The sequence below is a fragment of the Furipterus horrens genome, unplaced genomic scaffold (assembly GCF_987537825.1).
Source record: "Furipterus horrens unplaced genomic scaffold, mFurHor1.1.pri manual_scaffold_1, whole genome shotgun sequence".
NCBI classification, from domain to species: domain Eukaryota; kingdom Metazoa; phylum Chordata; class Mammalia; order Chiroptera; family Furipteridae; genus Furipterus; species Furipterus horrens.
The window spans coordinates 200,530,842-200,550,916 of record NW_028327171.1 but is presented as its reverse complement, the minus strand read 5'-3'; the positions used below and the strand labels follow the sequence as shown (position 1 = coordinate 200,550,916).

Genomic DNA, 20,075 nt, shown 5'->3' with positions numbered 1-20,075 from the left:
AATCAGTAGATTGGGGCAAAGATCTAGACAGCCTCACATAATATGCTGGCCATTACAGAAGGAGACTACCTTTACACATAGAAATATACTAATAATTAGCCATTAAATAAATGAATCAGATATGCCATCAAAGGAAGCACAACCACTGTAAACCCCTTTCATCATTCTAAGTAATGCCATCGTCCTTCAAGTCCCATAAAATCGGCCTAAATGTAGTATCTGCAGCGATGATGCAGTCTCTGTGTATAATAAAATGTACATAAAGCCCATAAAACACTACAGTCCTGTGATATATATTTAACTTAAATCTAAGATGCCAGCTATAATCAACATAAAGTTTGACAATTTAATTTATAATGATCTTACTTTACTTTTTAGTATTCATAGCAGAGGTTAGAGTAAAACTTACATATTTATTCTTTTCATAAAAACTTAATTTAAGTATTTCATTGTGTCTTCACATTTTTTGTATTAAAATACACATTTAAAATTGACCTTAGGATCACAAATAAAGATGATTTGCCCCCAAATAGCTACGGTAGTATCTGAATATTTAAAAGTATTATAAATTATTTCATTTATGATTTTAGCATGTCTCTGTTTTGTTCTTTCCTTTAATATTTTTATTTACCTTTGAGATTTGACTTTGTTAGACTTAAGGGATTTTATTGGGTAAAATGCAAGGTGAGAGGAAAACCAATTCCCTAACAGATGTCAAAGGTGAGGTGAATAGATTTGATGATTGCCATATTTTATAAAGAAGGTGCTGATGAAAGACTGTCAGACAGAATACTCTCTGAGGTTAAAAAGAAAAAAAGTGGTAGGATTTACTCCAGTATTTATGTTCTTAACAGCGGAGTGTAAGAGCGGATAGCTACATTATGCATGTTGAATGATATAGCAGGTTCTAATGTAAAAATCACAAGAATAATGACGATAGAGTGTAAGAGAATAGCTACATTAGAATGATATAACAGGTTCTAATATACAAATCACAAGAATAATGATGACTACTTGAATTTATAGGCAGAAAATGTAGAAGTGGATTGAACTAAGCTATTCAAAGTTGAAATAATCTAATAACCTCCTACTGAGTGTATTTAAGCCTCCAACTCAAAAGGTGAGCTCTCACAATCCCCCAGAGCTTTCTGTGACCTAGGCAGTTTGGAGCTAGAGGAAAGAAAAGTAAACAACTGCTCAGTGTGAACTTCATCTTCCCTTCACTCTTCCCCTGGTGAGTACGGGAACAAAAGTGGCCATAGTAGGTCACATACCATATCATTCGAGATAAAATGCTAAGACAGAGTAAACAAACATATTCAGAAGATGAGAAAAATGATCAAGGTGGCAGCCAAGAAGCACTTAATGAAATTCATTCAAACGTTGTCTAGGGTCTAAGAAAGGCATGATTACTTTTAATATGTAATGCTTTTCTTTCTAATTAGTAGCGAAATAAATATATAATAGAAGAATTGGAAATGAGTCAAAAAATAACTTAATTACATAGCTCAGAAAAAATTATTTGTAACATTTTGATATATTTAAGAAAATTCTTTCTTTTACTCTCAGCTAAAGGCTAATATAGTATATAATGGTGTGATTCTGCTTTTATACCCAATATAATATTGGAGTACTTTTCTTGTTAAAAAATAAAGATTTGTTATACATACAAGGTCTATCCAGAAGGTCCCGAGCCATGTAATAGGAAAAATAGAGACATTTATTAATGAAGATGCAAGAAACATTGTACCTAGCACAGTGATGACTCAGTCCCCTTCAAAGTAGGCACCTTGGGGCCTCACACGGTTCTCCCAATTGCCATCAACTGTCCCATCATATTTTCCTGAATCTCATCAATGGCCTGAAATATCTTCCCTTTCAAAGGTGATTTTAGTTTAGGAAAGAGTCGGAAGTTGTGGGGCACCGAATCTGGGCTGTGGTGGGGCTGAGTCACCTGGGTGATTTGATAATTCATCAAAAACTTTGCATGAGATGTGATGCATGAGTGGACCAGACCCATCGTTGTAATGAAACAGCCAAGCATCAGTTGCTCATAGCTGTGGCCTTCTGAATCACCTGAATAGTTTCTACAGAGTAATGTTCAAGTTGACACGAAATTTGATGCAGATTCATTGCTCTAATTGCTCAGTCATTTTGAATGCTATGGTTGCACAGCACATATGCCCACTCAACAACATCTACTGCCCCCACTGACTAGTACAGTGAAGTCGTCATTGTTCACAAATGCACACTTCATTCCACTCTCCTTGGCTTCCTGGTTACATTGATGTCATGCAAAATGTCCTCATTATATTAACAATGGCTGGACTTTTTCCAGACACACATCATATTTATCACAAAATGATATCTATTAAAATTTTTTAACTCTTTAATTCATTCACATTTTTGGTTTATACAGGAAAATTAGGATTTAAACTTGAGGATTTTCCCCAGGTATTCACTAATTGTCTAAAATCCTATTTTACTGATAATAGCTTTAGATACATTTTTATATGCTCAGCACATTGTATATTCAATTTCTACTCTATTGTTTTCCATGATGGAATTCTTTTTGTCATTTTTCCTGTGTCTTAGTTCATCTGGTAATTGTTAAAATAAATTTTGTTTTACCAAATCATAAAAAATGTTCACGGGGTCAAAACTTCCAGGAATAAGGGTGATGGTAGATTCTTTATATTACATCTGATTTTATGGGGTGTACATTTAAAGTTTCAGCCATGTTGTGGCATGTGTCAGATATTGTTCAGATCATCATTTCATGCAGTTGCCTATATCTCTGATGAAAATTTTCCCGTACTGCTACTCATATAATTTTTTTTCTTAGCTACTAGGTTACTCAGTATTAGGGAGTGAGTTACTATAGCATGCATTTTGGTAAATTCATGGTTCCATTTTCACTCCTCAATGTATATTCTCTCTTATTTCAACTTAAATTTTTACTTTTCTTCTGTCATATTTTGCTTATCCTTGTACAGTGGCTTAAATATTTTCTGGAAAAATACAAATACAAATAAGTCAAATTAAGAGTGGAAATTGAGCCTGGCTCAAGCATCCTTTCAATTCTCATTCAATTTTTCTGTTTTAGGTACTTGTGTCTTTTGTATGTTGTATAACTATTTACATTCAAAACTAGAGAAGTCATAGCAGGCTTTCTATGTTACTATCTTGATTTTAACCATTTCTCTACTTTACAGGAACATGTTACTATTCTGACCTTTAATTCATACACACGCTATATTTCTGCTAACTTTGAATCATTTTTAAATTTAATTTTTTTATAACTATCATTTTTATCTGAATGCTTATTTTGTGTTATCATAGCAGCCGAAATTTAAATGCTGCAGATTTCTGTAAATATAAAGGAAAGTAGATTTTATATTTTCTGAAATGTTCAATTTTCTTACTTATTGAGAGTTTGTCATCCCCAGATTATTAATTCTTGAATTTCAGACAGCAGAATTTGAGCAATCTTACCCTGTATGTTTGAATATGGGGACTCTAAAAATCTTAGTTATCAAACTAAAAGTATTTCTGTGATAAAATATTAATCAACTTATGCCAACCATTATAAAGACAACTATGCAAAAGGGGAAATGAGAAACAACTTATTTCTAAAGCAAAAGAGATGCATCCTGAATAATATTTTTAAAATGCCTTGAGAAGCCACAAAGGCAATTTAGAAGCTACTGACATTATTACAATGCTCTGGAAACCTTTTGAACAGAGGAAGCCATTGTTAAAGGGTTATGTGAACTGTGTCCATATTAAACTAAAATAGACCAGAGACGAAAGAAGGGGAAGAGCTTAACAATGAGATGAGTGCATATGTACCTGTGTACCCATCCTTCTTTTGTCCACATACACATTAGGACAAAAAAAAAAAGTTTAAAAAATTACGACCTTAAGAAGAGAAAAATGTCACTGGACAGTGTGAAATTTTTTTTCAAAATCTCATTTTTTATCTTAATTTTAGAAGAGAAAAGGGAAATAGAGATCATTTGCAGAGATTGTTGCAGGCAACAGAAACTGGAATTCAAATGAGAAGCATTGATGTGTGAAGAAGCCATTGCATGATGCTTTTCTTGTATATAATATGATCAGCTTACTTAATTCCAAGCTAGAATATATTAATGGCTGATAACAGTTTTAAGATTCAGGTGAATCCTCCTTCTCATGCAGTAGAACTCATGAATAAGAAATATGTGTCAGTTCATGTCACCTACCTACAGATATATGCAGTGAGAGAAGCTTCGGTTACTTCTGATCCAACGTTATATATTTTGTGTCATCTGAATAAAGGCTACATTTCGTTCACACATGTAAGGCTTGTGCTCAGTGAAGTAGGGCCATATAGCAAAGATTTGCAAAAGAAAGAGGAAGGAAGAACAAAATAATCTTAATTAATATTAGTTTTAGGAAATAACCTCTACATAGCTTTTGTGTCTCTTTAATTTTGTCAGATTCAAACCTACTTTTTCATACACCTGATTTTGCAATCAAAATAATGAGCACATGTATACAAGGTAAATCATCTTGGGAGTTAAATATTGAAAGAGAATATTCTTTCAAGCCTACAGTTAAAAATCATTTACTCTAATGAGAAATACTAAATACCAAAGACCTCATCGTGCAAACAAACATATATTTAAAAGTAAGAAATGGTAGTCATCTTGGCAAAATGCTTTTAATTCATTAGAGATATGTTTTTCAGTGTTGAATGATTTAAAACTTAAAGGAGATATTATAGTTGAATAGTGACACAGCTTCCAGAGTGAAAAAAATATGGATGTATGAGTGTGTGTGTATGTGAGTTTGTGTATATATACGTGTATGTATATATACACTGAGACAGAATATGAGGTAATATGACATTGGTTAATTGTTACGGGCTACAAAGGGTAATTGAAAAAGTAAACAAAAACAGGGGATTATGATGTGGCAGAAGGTCAAGAAAGATAAAGAGAACAGAGCGGAAATATGACTGTTCTGTGGCACAGGACAAATTCACAAAAGCCTGTGTGGTTACCCAATAGAAGGATGAAGCATGTGTCTTGGGCACCAGAAAAGCAGCTGCACCAAACTGGGAGAAGGAGAACGGTCAAAAGAAAAAAAATGGAAGAATTTTTAAAAGAATTATATATTCCAAAGTATAAGCAAATATAATTGCATTCAAGGTGGGGTTCATGGAAAAAAATCAAATTCTGATGGGCTTTCACATACGCAATCTTCTACTGTCTGTTAACCAGGAAGTCAGCCTATGATTATAGGAAGGAGGAAGGAAACGTGGTCTAGAAGGGATGGTAAGAAACATAGAGGAAATATGTTATTAATTTATATATGTTTCAAGGGCTTTTGGGGCACTGGGACCACATTAGTGAACATAACCTCCAGGTCCATTGGCAGGTGAAATTTGTGTCAGTACCCCCAAACAAATTTAACTTTTCTATTTTATATGTAGAAATTAATATATGACAGAAAACTTAAAAATAAATGTTATGTATGCACCTCAAGGACAGGGTATACATGCTTAGTATTCATTGTGTGTTGCAAATATTTTGGAAAGAATTAAAGGGAGGAAGTTTCATGCTCCATTAGAAAGGGGACTCAATTTCCTCAAGGGAGAGCTAGTTTAAGCAGGAAGATAAAATGTACATTGAAGAGATCGAGCAAATGGAATATTTAGCTGATGACAGGCACTGAATTCTAATGCATACGATGGAAAGGGTATAAGAGGTGAGTGAGAGAACAAATCTGATTGGTGTGTATGTAGACAATATCTTGATACGTAGACAATACCTAGAACACAACAACCAATAGTCTTATGGTATTAATACCAATGACATCTTAAGGGACGATAAACAATCAGTTCCAATTTCGCAACTGAGTTCTTAGGTAGAACATGAACATAGATAATAAGAGCCATGGCAATTCAGATAATTAGGAGCTACTTTACTGTTGGATATAACATAGAAAGCCTTAAGCTTAAGAAGTCATAACCTGCTTAGAAATGAGGAGGAGGAGGAAATGAGAGCAAGGTGTAGAGGTGACTGCATCTACAATTGCCATATATTTATGAGTAAATGTTATACTCATAATCAATATTAAGCATGTACACAATGACTTTGGGTACAGACATAATTTATTATTATAATTTTATACCTATATTATACTAATTTTTATGTATAAAATAATGAAGTTACATTTGTTCTGGAGATAATGACATTAATATTCTCTAAAAAGTGCTTTTATAAACTGGTCAGAAATCTGGACAGAGATAATCAAGAAAAAACGTTAAATGCCTATATTCCTTTACAGTGGTTATGGTTTTCATACAAAGATATTTTGTGTTTCTAGGCTAAAACATGTTGCCTTTTATAATGTACATTGAGATAATCACCATAAATTTCCAACAGCAACATTAAATCTTAAATTTATGGTTAATAAGTTTTAGTTAAAGTTGTGTTCAGACAATAATACATAAAATAACTATAATTAGCTCATTATACATCTTCAAGAATACTTTTTAAATGTCTGCATTACCTAGTGTAAGTAAGACAAAACAATGTTTAGATCCCTCTGAGTCTGTCTATACACTTAGGAAACATGTAATTTAGGTATGCATTTTTATGAGCTAATGGTAGAAAATTTAAACATAAGCAGTGTGGAATACAACACATCTTAGTGTAATTATTTCTAATTGCAGCTGCTGAATAGCATTTTAGATGGATTTTGCTAATGCATATTATTAGAAATTCATCATATTCTTTCTTACTCAAAACAAAAAACAAACTCACATGATAACCCCAAACCAAACTGAAATAGAAGCATCACAGGAAATCTCCCTCTTCATGTGAAAACTGCATTAAAATATCCTAACTGAGTGGTTTGGATACCGAATAAAGTTTGTATTTTATATAATTTAAAAGGGGTGGGTAACCAGTGTCTGACTGGGTATGTAGTTGGTATATACTGAAGATGTGAATAATCAACTTCTAAGTAAAAAGCAATGTTTAGTAATTCTGTGATCACCTCTAGTAAATGATTCAATAAATTACAGGCCAATTCAGAATGCAAGACATTTCTAGAAGGTGAAATCCTGAAAGTGGCATTTCTTCCTGTCCAGATCCATGGATTAATCATTCCATATTCCTTGGTGAAGACAGTCTGTTTTATTTCCTACCCAGGACACATGTTAACAAGTTCTGCCCTTACTGATATATGTTAGGATTTTGCACAAATACCTATCAGACTATGAGATAATATTTAAAATTCCAATGAAGATTTTATTTCCTAGTGGTTTATTGAACAGAACAAATTCACCTTTATTATATAAGTAGGAAGTATTTTCTATCTAAAAACATGGTTTTATATAAGAAAGTAGTTTAATTCCATCTAAAACTTTATTGCTTGTTATTTTTATATCAACTAGTTTACATTTTTAATTTTTATTTGATGCACTTGGACAGCCAAACGATTTTAGTAATAATTAAATAAAATCTTAACATTTTCTTTATATGAAAACTATTTCACTAATTCCAAAACCATGTTTCAGGGTCATGCTAATAGCTTTTGCTGTTTCACATAAATGGTTTAAAACAAGTTGGGTTTTGTAGCCATAAATAAAGCATAAATAAATAAATAAATATCCTTTTGAGTAAATGGCATTTAACATACTTGAGATAGTCAAATATTTATATCACTCGAAAATTAGAGATGAATATTTAAACTCACTGTATTAATACTAACATATGTATACACATCACCATTAGTATACACACGTGCACACACATATATAATAAAACCTTAAATATAAAAATACATTATAACTTTTATTTTTTTATCTCATATGGACTATGCCTATATATTATTTTTAACATATATTAATAAAGAAATGCATTAAGCCCTTTTAGTTATTAGCAATAAGGTGGACAAAGACATCTATTGACCAGACTTTTACAGTGGGGTGGAAAAGGGGCATTACATCTTTTTCATGTTAAAGTGCTTGTTCAACTGGCGGTTATAGAGTAATAATATAACATGTTATAAATATACAGTTTTGCTGTTTTATGATATAACAGTGTACCTTATTTCATGCAAGTTAGATAGAAATTATATAACTCACATAAAATAAAATGTATGGCGCTGAACTTATAAATGTTAAAGACATGTATCATACTTACACTGATCAACCATGCATACTGATGTAAAAGAATGTCCACATCAAACTATCACAGTGGACACCGTTGTTCAAAACATTTTTCACAACGCAAAGTCACACTGGTTTGAGAGAGCTTCTCAATTTTTAAATCATAGTATAACTTGCTAAATAAAATATAAAGTTAGGTTTAATATATATTTTTTCCTTAAAACAAGCACTCCTTGAATAGTGTTTATTAATTATGCACTGTTTGGGGAGAAAGTTGGTAGTAAAAATAGCATATCATATTTTCTTTTTATTCATTTTTGAGCTTATCTATATATTTATACTCAATAACACTTAGATATAATATAAAGTCTATATTTCAAGGGGGAACTATTAAACTGTATGTAAATGAAAATCCAAGAAGATGTAAGATTGAGTTACTGTTCTTAGAACAGGATAAATTAATCACAAGAGAGGTCAATTTCAGTATGTTTCAAGAACTGTTTCAGCAGTGCATTAATATGTACCTGAGGTGCCTTTCCAAGTATAAAAAGGGAAATTGGGGGGTCTTTACAAGATAGGTATTAATGTACTAATAATCTATGCCCTTGAGCCTTCATTCTTCTTACATTGTTTTAAACCATTAATATTGTACAATATATTCTTCATCTCTAAAATATCCAACTTGCAAATGAATCATAAAGAACATGAAATGTATTATTGATGGAACACTTCATATTATAAATATTAAACTCCATTTTTACAGCTCATTTGGTGTTATCTTATGATTACTGATTTTATAATAAAAATAAATTTCTTCCATTTTAGAGTCCATCTTGGTGCATTATTCACCCCAAAGAAATATATAGTACATATTATTAAAAGAAGAAAACAGCATAAGAGAAAATTAATATTTCACATTTATTTTTTCTAAATTTTAACTCTTCCCAGTCTCTATATCCTTCTGTTTTCATCTCAGCCCGGGAGTTATAACTGGAAAATGAATTATTAAATTACAAATAAAGCAATGCTGTTGGGCAGGAGACAACATTGACGTATCTTCAATGGAAGTATGTGTCAGATGAACAGTATGAAGGCATTCCTCACTCTACAGCTGTTTCTGACATTCCAGTTGATGAATGTGGTTGGAAAAGCCTTTTATAAAGTTTACATTAGTGCTCCAGTATAAGGAAAGCAAACCTTTTGCTTTTCAGGTGTCTCAAAATGTAACAGGTGATTTGTTTTCTCTTTTTCTCACAACTCTCAATACGTCAGCAATTCCTGCTGGCTTTACCTACCAAATCTATGCAGAATACAAACAATTTTTTATTATCTTTACCGTTCCCATTATACCTCAAGCTTTCACTATCTTTTCACCTGGCGTCTTGCAATACTTCCCTTGGACTCCATCTCTTTTCTGCCATAGTCTATTCTTAACATGGTGACTAGAGTTAGTCTGTTAAACAGGAAAATATCAACTGGCTCTACAGTTAAAAGTCCTCCCGTGGTTTCCCATCTCATTGAGAATTAAGGTCAAAGTCACTCACATGTGCTCCCTGTGTAATATGTGCATACCCATGGAACTAACTGCCTTACCTCTCCCATTCACTCCTCTGCTCCTTCTACTCCAGTCTCCCTGGACTCCTTGCCATTTCCAGGTCAGTTGAATCCTGCTACCACTGTGAGGAAGTCCTCTCCCTGGAAGAGCTTGGAATGTTCTTCTCCTGGACGTCTTCTTGTCTTGTTGTAACAACTATTTGTAGTCTTCCAAATGTTAACTTTACACTGAGAATTTCCCTGACCATCCTGTTTAATTGTTCCTTCTTTCTTTTTCTTTCTTTCTTTCTCTTTCTTTCTTTCTTTCTTTCTTTCTTTCTTTCTTTCTTTCTTTCTTTCTTTCTTTCTTTCTTTCTTTCTTTCTTTCTTTCTTTCTTTCTTTCTTTCTTTCTTTCTTTCTTTCTTTCTTTCTTTCTTTCTTTCTTTCTTTCTTTCTTTCTTTCTCTCTTTCTCTCTCTCTCTCTCTCTCTCTCTCTCTCTCTCTCTCTCTCTCTCTCTCTCTCTCTCTTTCTTTCTCTTTCTTTCCTTCCTTCCTTCCTTCCTTCCTTCCTTCCTTCTTTCCTTCCTTCCTTCTTTCTTTTCTTTTTCTTTCTTTCTTTCTTTCTTTCTTTCTTTCTTTCTTTCTTTCTTTCTTTCTTTCTTTCTTTCTTTCTTTCTTTCTTTCTTTCTTTCTTTCTTTCTTTCTTTCTTTCTTTCTTTCTTTCCTTCCTTCCTTCCTTCCTTCCTTCCTTCTTTCCTTCTTTCTTTTTAATTTAGAAAGCCACAGAGATAGAAAGAAATGAGTCAGCTGGGCTGTCTGGGAAAAAGAAAGGTCCTTGGAACTAGGAGAAAGACGATAAGGGGGAGGAAATACGCAGGCATCTGAGAAGGAGAGGAGAGGAGAGGGGAGGAAGAGGAGGGGAGGGGAGTGGAGCGGAGGGAATGCACACTGAGGAAACAGAGAAGAAAGGTGCTGGGTGCTCAAAAGAGAGAGAGAAGGGGGCGGCCCTTGACTATCCTGTTTCAAATTGCAATTCTTTCCAGTGCCCACCATTCCGTTCCACCCTTCCATGTCTCTTTTTTTTTCTTTACAAAGCTTATCACCCACAAATACTGTACATATAATTATTGTTTTTCATTTGGCTTATTTTCTGACTCCTAATAGAATGCTATCTACACAGGGGAAGGAGTTTTGTTTTGTTTTCTACTTTGTTCACTGCTATAAGTTAGTAACTAAAACAATGCACATAACAGAGTAAGTACTAAATGCCTATTTATTGGATCTATAAATAAATGTTTAAAAACTTGTTAGGGCAGCCACATGAAAGGTACTACTTGATTTCCATCAGCTTGACTGAAATCTGCAAAACTGATTCTCATCAATAAATATAGTCAATGCCACTATAAAACTAAGATTCTCAGAGCTTTTTATTGTTTAAATGAAATAATTATTACTGAGTCACATTTCCACTAATGGAGATAGTAATATATTGCTATTGAATATTTTCTTATAATTTACAGCTACTTTTACAGGCATTAACTTGCATGCAGGACAATTATTCAACTTATACGCATTATTACCAGCAAGGAGGACTTCAGAGGTTCCAACAGTACTGCAAGCAAATGCCAAGGAAAATCAGAAGGGGGAGGGAAATAAATGACAGGGATTTGTATAGTTATCTATTATCAACATAGAATATCAATTACTACCCTATCCAATTAATCAGGGTTTGTTTTTGTTGCCTTATTAATATGTCACGAGGGGAAAACCACCTAAAAACTATTCATCAGGTGCCTTATTGGACTGGACAGGCTCAAGTGCTATAACAAATAGACTAGAAATATAATGTCTCAAATAAAATATAATTTGTTTTCTTTTTGCTAAAGAATCTAGACTACAGGATGTTGCAGGCTAATTGGAGGCTAGGAATGAGGGGTGGGGAGTGGCTTCACTTTAAGCAGGCTGAGATTGCTCTGTCATTTTCCATAACTGGCTTCTAAGATTACTCTGGTCATTGCCATTGATATGCCAGCCCACCAGCAGGGAGAAAGAATATAGAAACAGCATGTATCACTTCAACTAATATTCTATTGTAAATAATATAGTGATGTAACCACACTTAACTGCAAGTAAGGCTGAGAAATACCAGTTAGATAGACAGCCAAGTGCCCGGCTAATATGGAAGGAGAGTGAATTCTGACAAACAGCTAACAGTATCTGCCACAGCTGGCCCTTCCGCTCACCAAATATTTGTGCCACCCTTCTTCCCACTTGTAGAGAAGTCACTGAAACCCTCCACCGCCCAAAAAGGAGACAGTGCAAAATCCCACTCAGTTACTGCATGGATTTCACATCCATGATCCTGTAAGATGCACAATCTGCTTCACTGGGTGCAGAGGTGTCACTTGTGCTCTGGTGTCCAACAAAATAAAAGCAAACTTTCTGCTGTCTCTACCACCACAAACACCATCACAATAGTGAGTCAAAGACAGAATAAATGCAATGAAAACCCCCAACACAGAAAGCAGAACAGTGGGAATACACAAGAGTCCCTAGCCCTAATAGTGGTGGAGCTCTGAGCAGGCATCATGAGGAGCTTGGCCGTGTCACCAAAGAAAATTCTTCGATTGGCTCATGCCTCTCTCCCTAAGAGGAGATCCCTTGTCCCTCGTTCTCAGTGGCCTCTGGCTTTGTTCCACAGCCAAGGTTTTTCCTTGTTCTTTATCTTCTATCACCTTCTGTGTTGCTCGTAAAACACTGGAAGTTCCTTTTTTTGTTTATTTTTTATTTTAGTTTCTGTTACATTTCTTTTTTTTCCTTTTTTCCCCATTTTTTTTATTGTTGTTCTATTACAGTTGTCCCAGTTTTTCCCCCATTGCTCTCCAATGCCCCCCACCTCGCGCCCTACTCCCACAGTCACTCCTCACCCTATTGTCCATGTTCATGGGTCGCTGATACTATTTCCCTAACTAGACCCTTGACTAGACCCTTCCCCTCGTCTCCCCCTACCCGACTCTGGTCACTGTCAGTCTGTCCTTTGCTTCCCTGCCTCTGGTTCTATTTTTCTCATTAGTTTGTTTGTTGTTGTTGTTCATTAGGTTCCTCTTATAGGTGAGACCATATGGTATTTGTCTTTCACCACCTGGCTTATTTCACTAAGCATAATTCTCTCCAGTTCCATCCATGCTGTCTCAAAAGGTAGAAGTTTCTTCTTTCTTTCTGCTGTGTAGTATTCTGCTATGTAAATGTGTAAAGTTCCCTTTTTTTGGATATAAGTTAAGGGCTCTGAAGATAATTTTTTTGAAGAGTCATGGGGATACAAAGGATAGGTTCATGGTTTCTTTGTCAAAAACTTAGTAGGTTACTGATATATTTGCTTACAGTCAATGGGACAGTAAACACAAATTATTTTTCTAAAAAAAGTTTTTAAATCTGTTTCATTTTTCTCTCAATTTAATCTTGAAGTTATTGAAAGGGTACATTTGGCTATAAGGATTTATCTCCCATGGTTAGGGTTCAGAAGCTGTTGAATTTTACAAAACTTTCTTTTTCCTTCCATCCTTGCGATAACCAATGCAGTTTATGCCTGTGCAGTGTCTTGTTAAAAGAAGTGTGGGCAGCTGCACTCAGTAACTTTGGCTCCAATCCCTTCTTCTCAAGCTACAAAGCAGGTCCGTGGCCTGCCTTCCAAATATCAGAGTAACAGTGTAGTACAGTTACTCAGCTAAATATCCAGATACCTTGGAAGAAAAGCAGCCAAAAGTCAATCAGAACACCCTATCTGATATTGTATATTATAGATGCAATGCATATCCTTTGCTTCAAAATTGCTACCTTTTTAAATTACTTGTAATCTCATTGAGGAAAGTAATGGAGTCTTAGAATTTTCTAATGTCTATGACATAGGCAGACATTGGTAATTCATTTTATGAATAATTATTGATAATCTTATGAGTTAAAGAAACACAAATTATTTTTATAGCCAACTGGGATATGTTCTGATTTTCTTATCCTATTTTCATCATTTTAGAGATTCAGGTAGAATAAGGCAGCAAAATAAACTAACAGACAAAGTAGAAACTGACTCATAGAGAAGAAACTGACAGCAGTCAGGCGGGGCTGTGGCGCTGGGCGAGAGTGGTGAAGAAATTAGGAAAAGAGACCTCACAGACACAGACAACAGTATGGTGGTTATGAAAGGGAAAGGTGGTTGGCGAGAGGAAGAAGAGGGTAAAGGGGGGATAAATGGTGATGGAAGGAGACTGCGCTTGGGGTGATGAAACTCAATACAATATCAAGATGCTGTCTCATAGAATTGTACACCTAAATCCTATCTAATTGTATTAACCAATGTCACCCCAAGAAAGTTAATAAAAACAAAAATAAAAGCAATTAAATTGTAGTCTGAATGTGGATGGGAACAAGAAGACTATTCTCTTTTATGCAAATATTGACCTTTATTTTTGTTTATCATTAATGCATGCAAAATTCCATTTGCCAAGCACTCACTGCTTAGGATACCAGTGCGTGTGTGTGTGTGTTTGTGTGTGTGTGTGCGTGTGTGTTTTAAGATTGATTTTTAAAGAATATATTTGAAAATATAGGTAAAAATAGATTATTACAAATTGAAACAATACACATTTCCACTTTACATTAATGATCATTTAGAAGATCATCAAAGTACAATACTTTTGTTAATTATTTCTAGGAACCTTGTAGAGTGTTGATACATCTAGACTAAGGGTGACACAGATATTGCTCTTATAAGCATTTAGTAAAAGTGGCTTTTGATCTGGATTAATTATAATTACCAGTTATCCAACTTTGTAGTGACGAGCTAATTAGATGGTCTTGATAGATCATGCACAATTCAGGAACAGCTGTGGGGCTGGGACCAGGGGCTCTAAGGGAAGGGCAGAGTGTACGTGAGGAGAATACATTCTACACTCTTCCTACCTTGATGAACAGTAGAGTCCATCAATATAATTTTTTTGTATTTAGAATTATGTAGCATGAGGATAAGAGTATATGACCCAGCACAGCACAGCTTCTATTACCAAAATCTTACCAAGGCAAATAATCTATTCCCTTAAGTCACTAAGCTGGTTCTAATAACCTATGAAATTTTAAGATCAGACACTAGTTTTAGACATATCTACATAGCATTGATTTATGAGTTCAGTGCTTTGATGGTAAATATGAAAGATATATCAATGATCAATTTCTCCTTTTCTGTCAAAATTTGTCTACTCCCTCAGCTTCAAAATCAGTATGTTTTTCATCTTTAATTTTGAAAGTGAGCTCTTGACATTGATGGGACTTTTGAAATGTAAAGAATTTTTGGCATCAGTCAGAAGATATTTTAATCTGTTATATCAATATCTACTGAGTATCAGTTGGAAGACAATATTTGGATATCAGGGTCATGGAGAAAAGCTGTCAAGTTTAAGTGTTTAAAATCATGTTAAGAATGGCTGAGTCTATTCAGAATTCATTTTAAACCATAGTTTGGTTTAAACACTATGTATAAGGCATTTGAAAGTATGTTATATTTTAGAATGGGCCACAATCTTCTATTAGGCTCCTCATCTAAGCCAAAGGCAATAAAAGTTAAAATTAGATACCAGTATTAAAATTTCAGTTATATAAGATAATTAAATCCTAGAGATATACTGCACAACATAGTACCTATAGTTAACAATACTGTATTGTATATTTAATATTTTTATAAGAGGCTAGATCTTATACTAAGTGTTCTAATTTTAAAAAGGGTAATAAATAAAGAGGGCAAGAGGAGACTTTTAGAGGTAATGGGGTATATATATGACATACATTAGTAATGATTTCATGATTTATACTTATTTCCAGCTCATCAATTTGTCTGCATTAAATATATCTTTTTGTATGTCAATCATATCTCAATAAAGTGGTTTGTGGTTTTTAAAAATTTCAGTAATCTATTATAAGAAATATTTATGAAATCTGGCCACATAATTAAAATCATGTTAAGAATTACATGATTAATTATTCCAAATAATCAAATGGTACCCATTTGAAAATTAAAACATATCTTTAAATCGCCACTATTTTAAAAAGAATAAAGTCTAAAATTGATTATTCATAGCCATGTTTCTTCATATCACGTATTCCTACGTTATTTCTTGTCTCTTTATAACTTGTGGATGATGTTATTTATCCATTAATTAATGTCCTGTATCTGTCAAGGTCTAGTCAGGATACAGAATTCACATTAATCATTTAACAGTAAGGCTTTAATATTAACACATGAGATTGTTAACTATGTATAAGTTGTTAACTAGGTAACTAAAAAGAGAAAAAGAAAGCATTAAGGTATGATGGAAAATCAACTGCAGGACTGCATGAACAAAGGGGATAGGGTGGAATTATTAAAACTTAGAACCTTGGAAAGGGGTGTCTGCAGAGCTGAAACTCAGCCCTCTGTGTGGGGACACATCATTTTCTGCTGACATCTGCATTCTGCAACTCAGAGGAGGGGCCATGCAGAACTGGGAACAAGTACTTCTGCAAAGAAGGCAGCTATTTGCTGGGGCAAATGTCTTTGATGATGGCATAATGCACTTGTTTGTGCAAGCATTAAAACAATTGCCAACTGGCTGCAGCTGCTGTGATGAGCATGAACCACTCTTGCTGAGGTGAAGTGTTGCTAGGTTGATGCTCCCTGGAACCCTACGTCCAGAAGAAGCCCAGAGAAAGGAGACAGGAAGAAGCATGTCCCTCTCCCTCCTCCAGCCTTGTGGTCTTCTACAAGTAACCACTAATGCCTAACAGAAAGTCAGCTGGAAAAGGAAGAATGTGGTTTGCAAATTTCCAGTTCCCAGCATCACTAAAACAGAAGTAGAAGGGTGAGCTTGGTGCTGAGAACAAAATAGCATAATACTTGGCACATGGCATTATGAGATAATCAACTTAGGCATAGGACAGAGCACATGTTCTCGATGAATCCTCCCAGAAAATCTGCAGACTTTTTGCAAACACCTTACCTGTCCCTCTTCTAAACATGTTACTCATGGTTCAAGGAAGAAAGGAGAGTTTGTTCAAGGTTGTACACATGACCTCAAAGCAACAATATCAACTTATAAAATGAGTCCATTTTTCTCTTACAAAATAAATTACAATGGCTCAGTGACAACTGTTTACCTCAATTTTTAGGAGTTGTTATGATTTATATTTACAACCTGGGTATTGTTCAATAATTAAAGTGATCAAAAGTCTGACTGATGAGTATAACACCTTAGCTACATGAAGCAATCATGATATTTGAGAGTAGCTCTTATATCCTATTTGTATGCCTACCAGGAAGTAATAATCATTTAAATACACATGAATCACATGTATTTTGACACTTAAACATAACAGATTTTTCTGTCTTGAATTACGAACAAAATGAAAAACTCTTATATTCATAAGATACTGTATAGGACTTTGCACACAATACATTGCATAAGTTCTTACAATTTGTGAATCGCTAAGCATTTAATTTGGGAAAACATTGCATTAAAATTAAGCATAAAACAAGTAATTATTTCTGTCATATTTATGCTTATTAAACTGCTAGTTTGATGATACAGAGACAATAATCTTGTGGAAGGTAGAACTAACATCCTCGGTCTTTAAAATTAGTATTTGCTTCTACCTTGCTTAAAACAAACAGCTTTCCAATGAAGCAATTCTAATCTTATTACATAGGCTTGATCTTGATACCTACATTTGGAAAGGACTCATTATCAACAAAGACTAATGGACTTAAAAATGGATTTCACAGATTTTTAAGTAGCTCTCTATAATTTTATCAGCCAACAGTTTTTTTATGAAATGCCTCCCAGTGGTAGTATTCCGGGGGGTATAGAAGGCATTACCAATGCGTATTTTTCAATGTACAGGATTAATAATGTTTAAAGTACTCCTTACCTATTAACATCCCAGATTTTACTGGTGGTATCCAGTGAAGAAGATGCCACAAAATCACCACAGGAATGCCACGTGCAGGACCACACTGCATGTTTATGTCCTTCAAAGGTCAAAATGCAATTGCCTTTATACAGCTCCCATAATTTCACTGTAGTGTCACCACTGGAGGTGGCCAACTTGTTGCCACTATTGAGAAAACATAAAAAGGTAATTTGTTAAAAAATCAATTTCCAATTAATTTTTATAAATGGTTTTATTTTGTAAGTTGTATGTATATGTTAATTTTGCTTATAATGGCATAGCTGAATGCCTAAATCTTATTATCTTAAGTGTACACAGTTAGATGTTTACTCTTATTATTTAGCAATTCAAGATGATTTGCACTTTCTATGATTCTTCTATATTCTCAAGATTAATTCATTAAACTCCCACCCTTTTTTTTTTTTTTTTTTTGGCATGTATTAGGTTCAGGGTTATGTGTTAGGTTCTGTGGGTGATGTAGCCTCAGAATAATGAAAGTTTAGGCATAGACTAGGACAATTTCAAAAACATAATACAAAACAATATGTCAGTATTGCTTATGTTTGCATTAATTAAGTGTTCCAGGAGTACAGTTTAGGTGACGAAGGAAGAAATGAATCAGGAATGAGGGGTGTTTGAGCTTGACCTTGAGAGATGAAAGATTTGAAGTGTTGGGTAGTTGAGGATGAGCCATTGGGTTTCCCCTTTAGGTCATTAGTAGATGTTTAAAAAAACTGTGCCTTTCAAGTGGTGGACACATAAGCTAATTTAAGAAATGAATGGTCTCAATAACATAAGCAGAAATATCTATCTTTTGATAAAATATTAGATGCAAGAATATTTCTTTTCTCATCTTCTCCACATTGTCCATCAATGCATTAACTTTCTATGTGTTCTCTTAGTAACATCTCTCTCACTGAACATAATGAAATGCTTATTTTCTCTCCTCCCTGTGTTCCTAATGAAGAATTGTGTTTCCTCTCCCTGTTTCTATAGTATCGAACTTTATGACTGACCAATTGAAGTACTAAGTAAATGTTTCCAGAAAAAAATATTTGAATGAATGAATGCATGCATGCACAAATGAATGAAGTTGTGCTATGAGTGAAGAAGAAAAGATGTCAGGTCTTTCTAAGAGATGAAATGGCAGGAGCAAGAGAAATGTTTTGCTTTTTGGGGGGTAGGGTGGGGAAGATACTTATTTTGGTGCTGAGAGAATTAAATGTTTATGTGCAGAAGAGAAACAGCCACTGGAGAGGGTGCTTAATAAAGTTGTATCAGGAAAAGGTGAATTATAGAGTGAAGAAGTTTTCCATAAAGTTATAAAAGAATATCTATTTCATTTCCCAAATTAGAAGACTTGAAAAACATTGCTATATTACAGGTAATTCCTTACTAATAGATAGAAATTAAAAACTGCTCTTTGCTTTGTAGCTGTTTTTTATTTGGTACACATATTTCACATTCAAAATTTTACATTTTAATATTAAAGACCAAAAATACATTTTTACAGAAATATCCAAACAAATATAGAAATAAAAAAGTAATTTAACCATGCCTCTTTCTCAAATCTTTCTAGTGGGCTAGCAAGTTATTATGGACATAAATTTTGCCCTAGAATAAAAATTGCTGTGGTATATTTCTGCCTATGGCTGAAAAAGTTTTTCAGAGAAGTATTATATACCTCTCTCTTGTTTTAAACTATGTGTGAAAAAAATCACAATAAAAATAATTACAAGTTGAATACAGCAATTGTAATTCCCTTTTTAAGTGCCAGAAACAGATTTTAGTTAACAATAGGTAGAAATAATATTCTCATAATATATTAAGATTACTGTTTATGTGTATGAACTCAACCAAATACAAAATATATAGAATATGAATTTCTGAAATGTTATTTTCAAAAGGCATTATTTGAAATATGGAAAATTGTATGCTTCTGATTCCTAAGAACACAAAGGCATACTTGAGGGCTGACAGAGGGAAAAAATGGTGAACTGAAATGTGAAAGATGCTTTAAGTCATGCAAAAGTCAGGGTTTCCCTCTTTTCCACACAAACAGAAGACGCCAAAACCTCAAAGAGAGCAAAAGTGAATCCAGGTTATTAGCACATAGACTTACTCATTCTAATTAAGGCTCCCAGCATTACACAGACAAAAGTCAAACAAATATGAGCTTACAAAAAAAAAAAATTACCAAACAATGATAAATAAAAAGCCATGACTGAAGGTAAAGAGATAAAATTAACAAAGAAGACATACACCATAAAGGACCCTAGTTGTTTTAACTACAAGGTAGAGGATATAACTATGCATGAAAAATGTAAAACAAAAATAGTTAAAATAAAGATTATCAAGCAAAATATTACAAAAATTACCAGGTCTGAAACAAAAAAGAACATT

General features: G+C 33.8%; 1 protein-coding gene across 1 annotated transcript in view; it reads right to left on the bottom strand.

Moving 5' to 3' along the window:
* Positions 1 to 20,075, bottom strand: part of SPAG16 (sperm associated antigen 16) — a 743,404-nt gene that overhangs the window by 339,652 nt on the left and 383,677 nt on the right. The window contains exon 12 of the mRNA XM_090288280.1: positions 17,652 to 17,837. Coding sequence (XP_090144406.1) covers positions 17,652 to 17,837 — 186 coding nt within the window. The remainder of the gene's footprint in view (positions 1 to 17,651; positions 17,838 to 20,075) is intronic.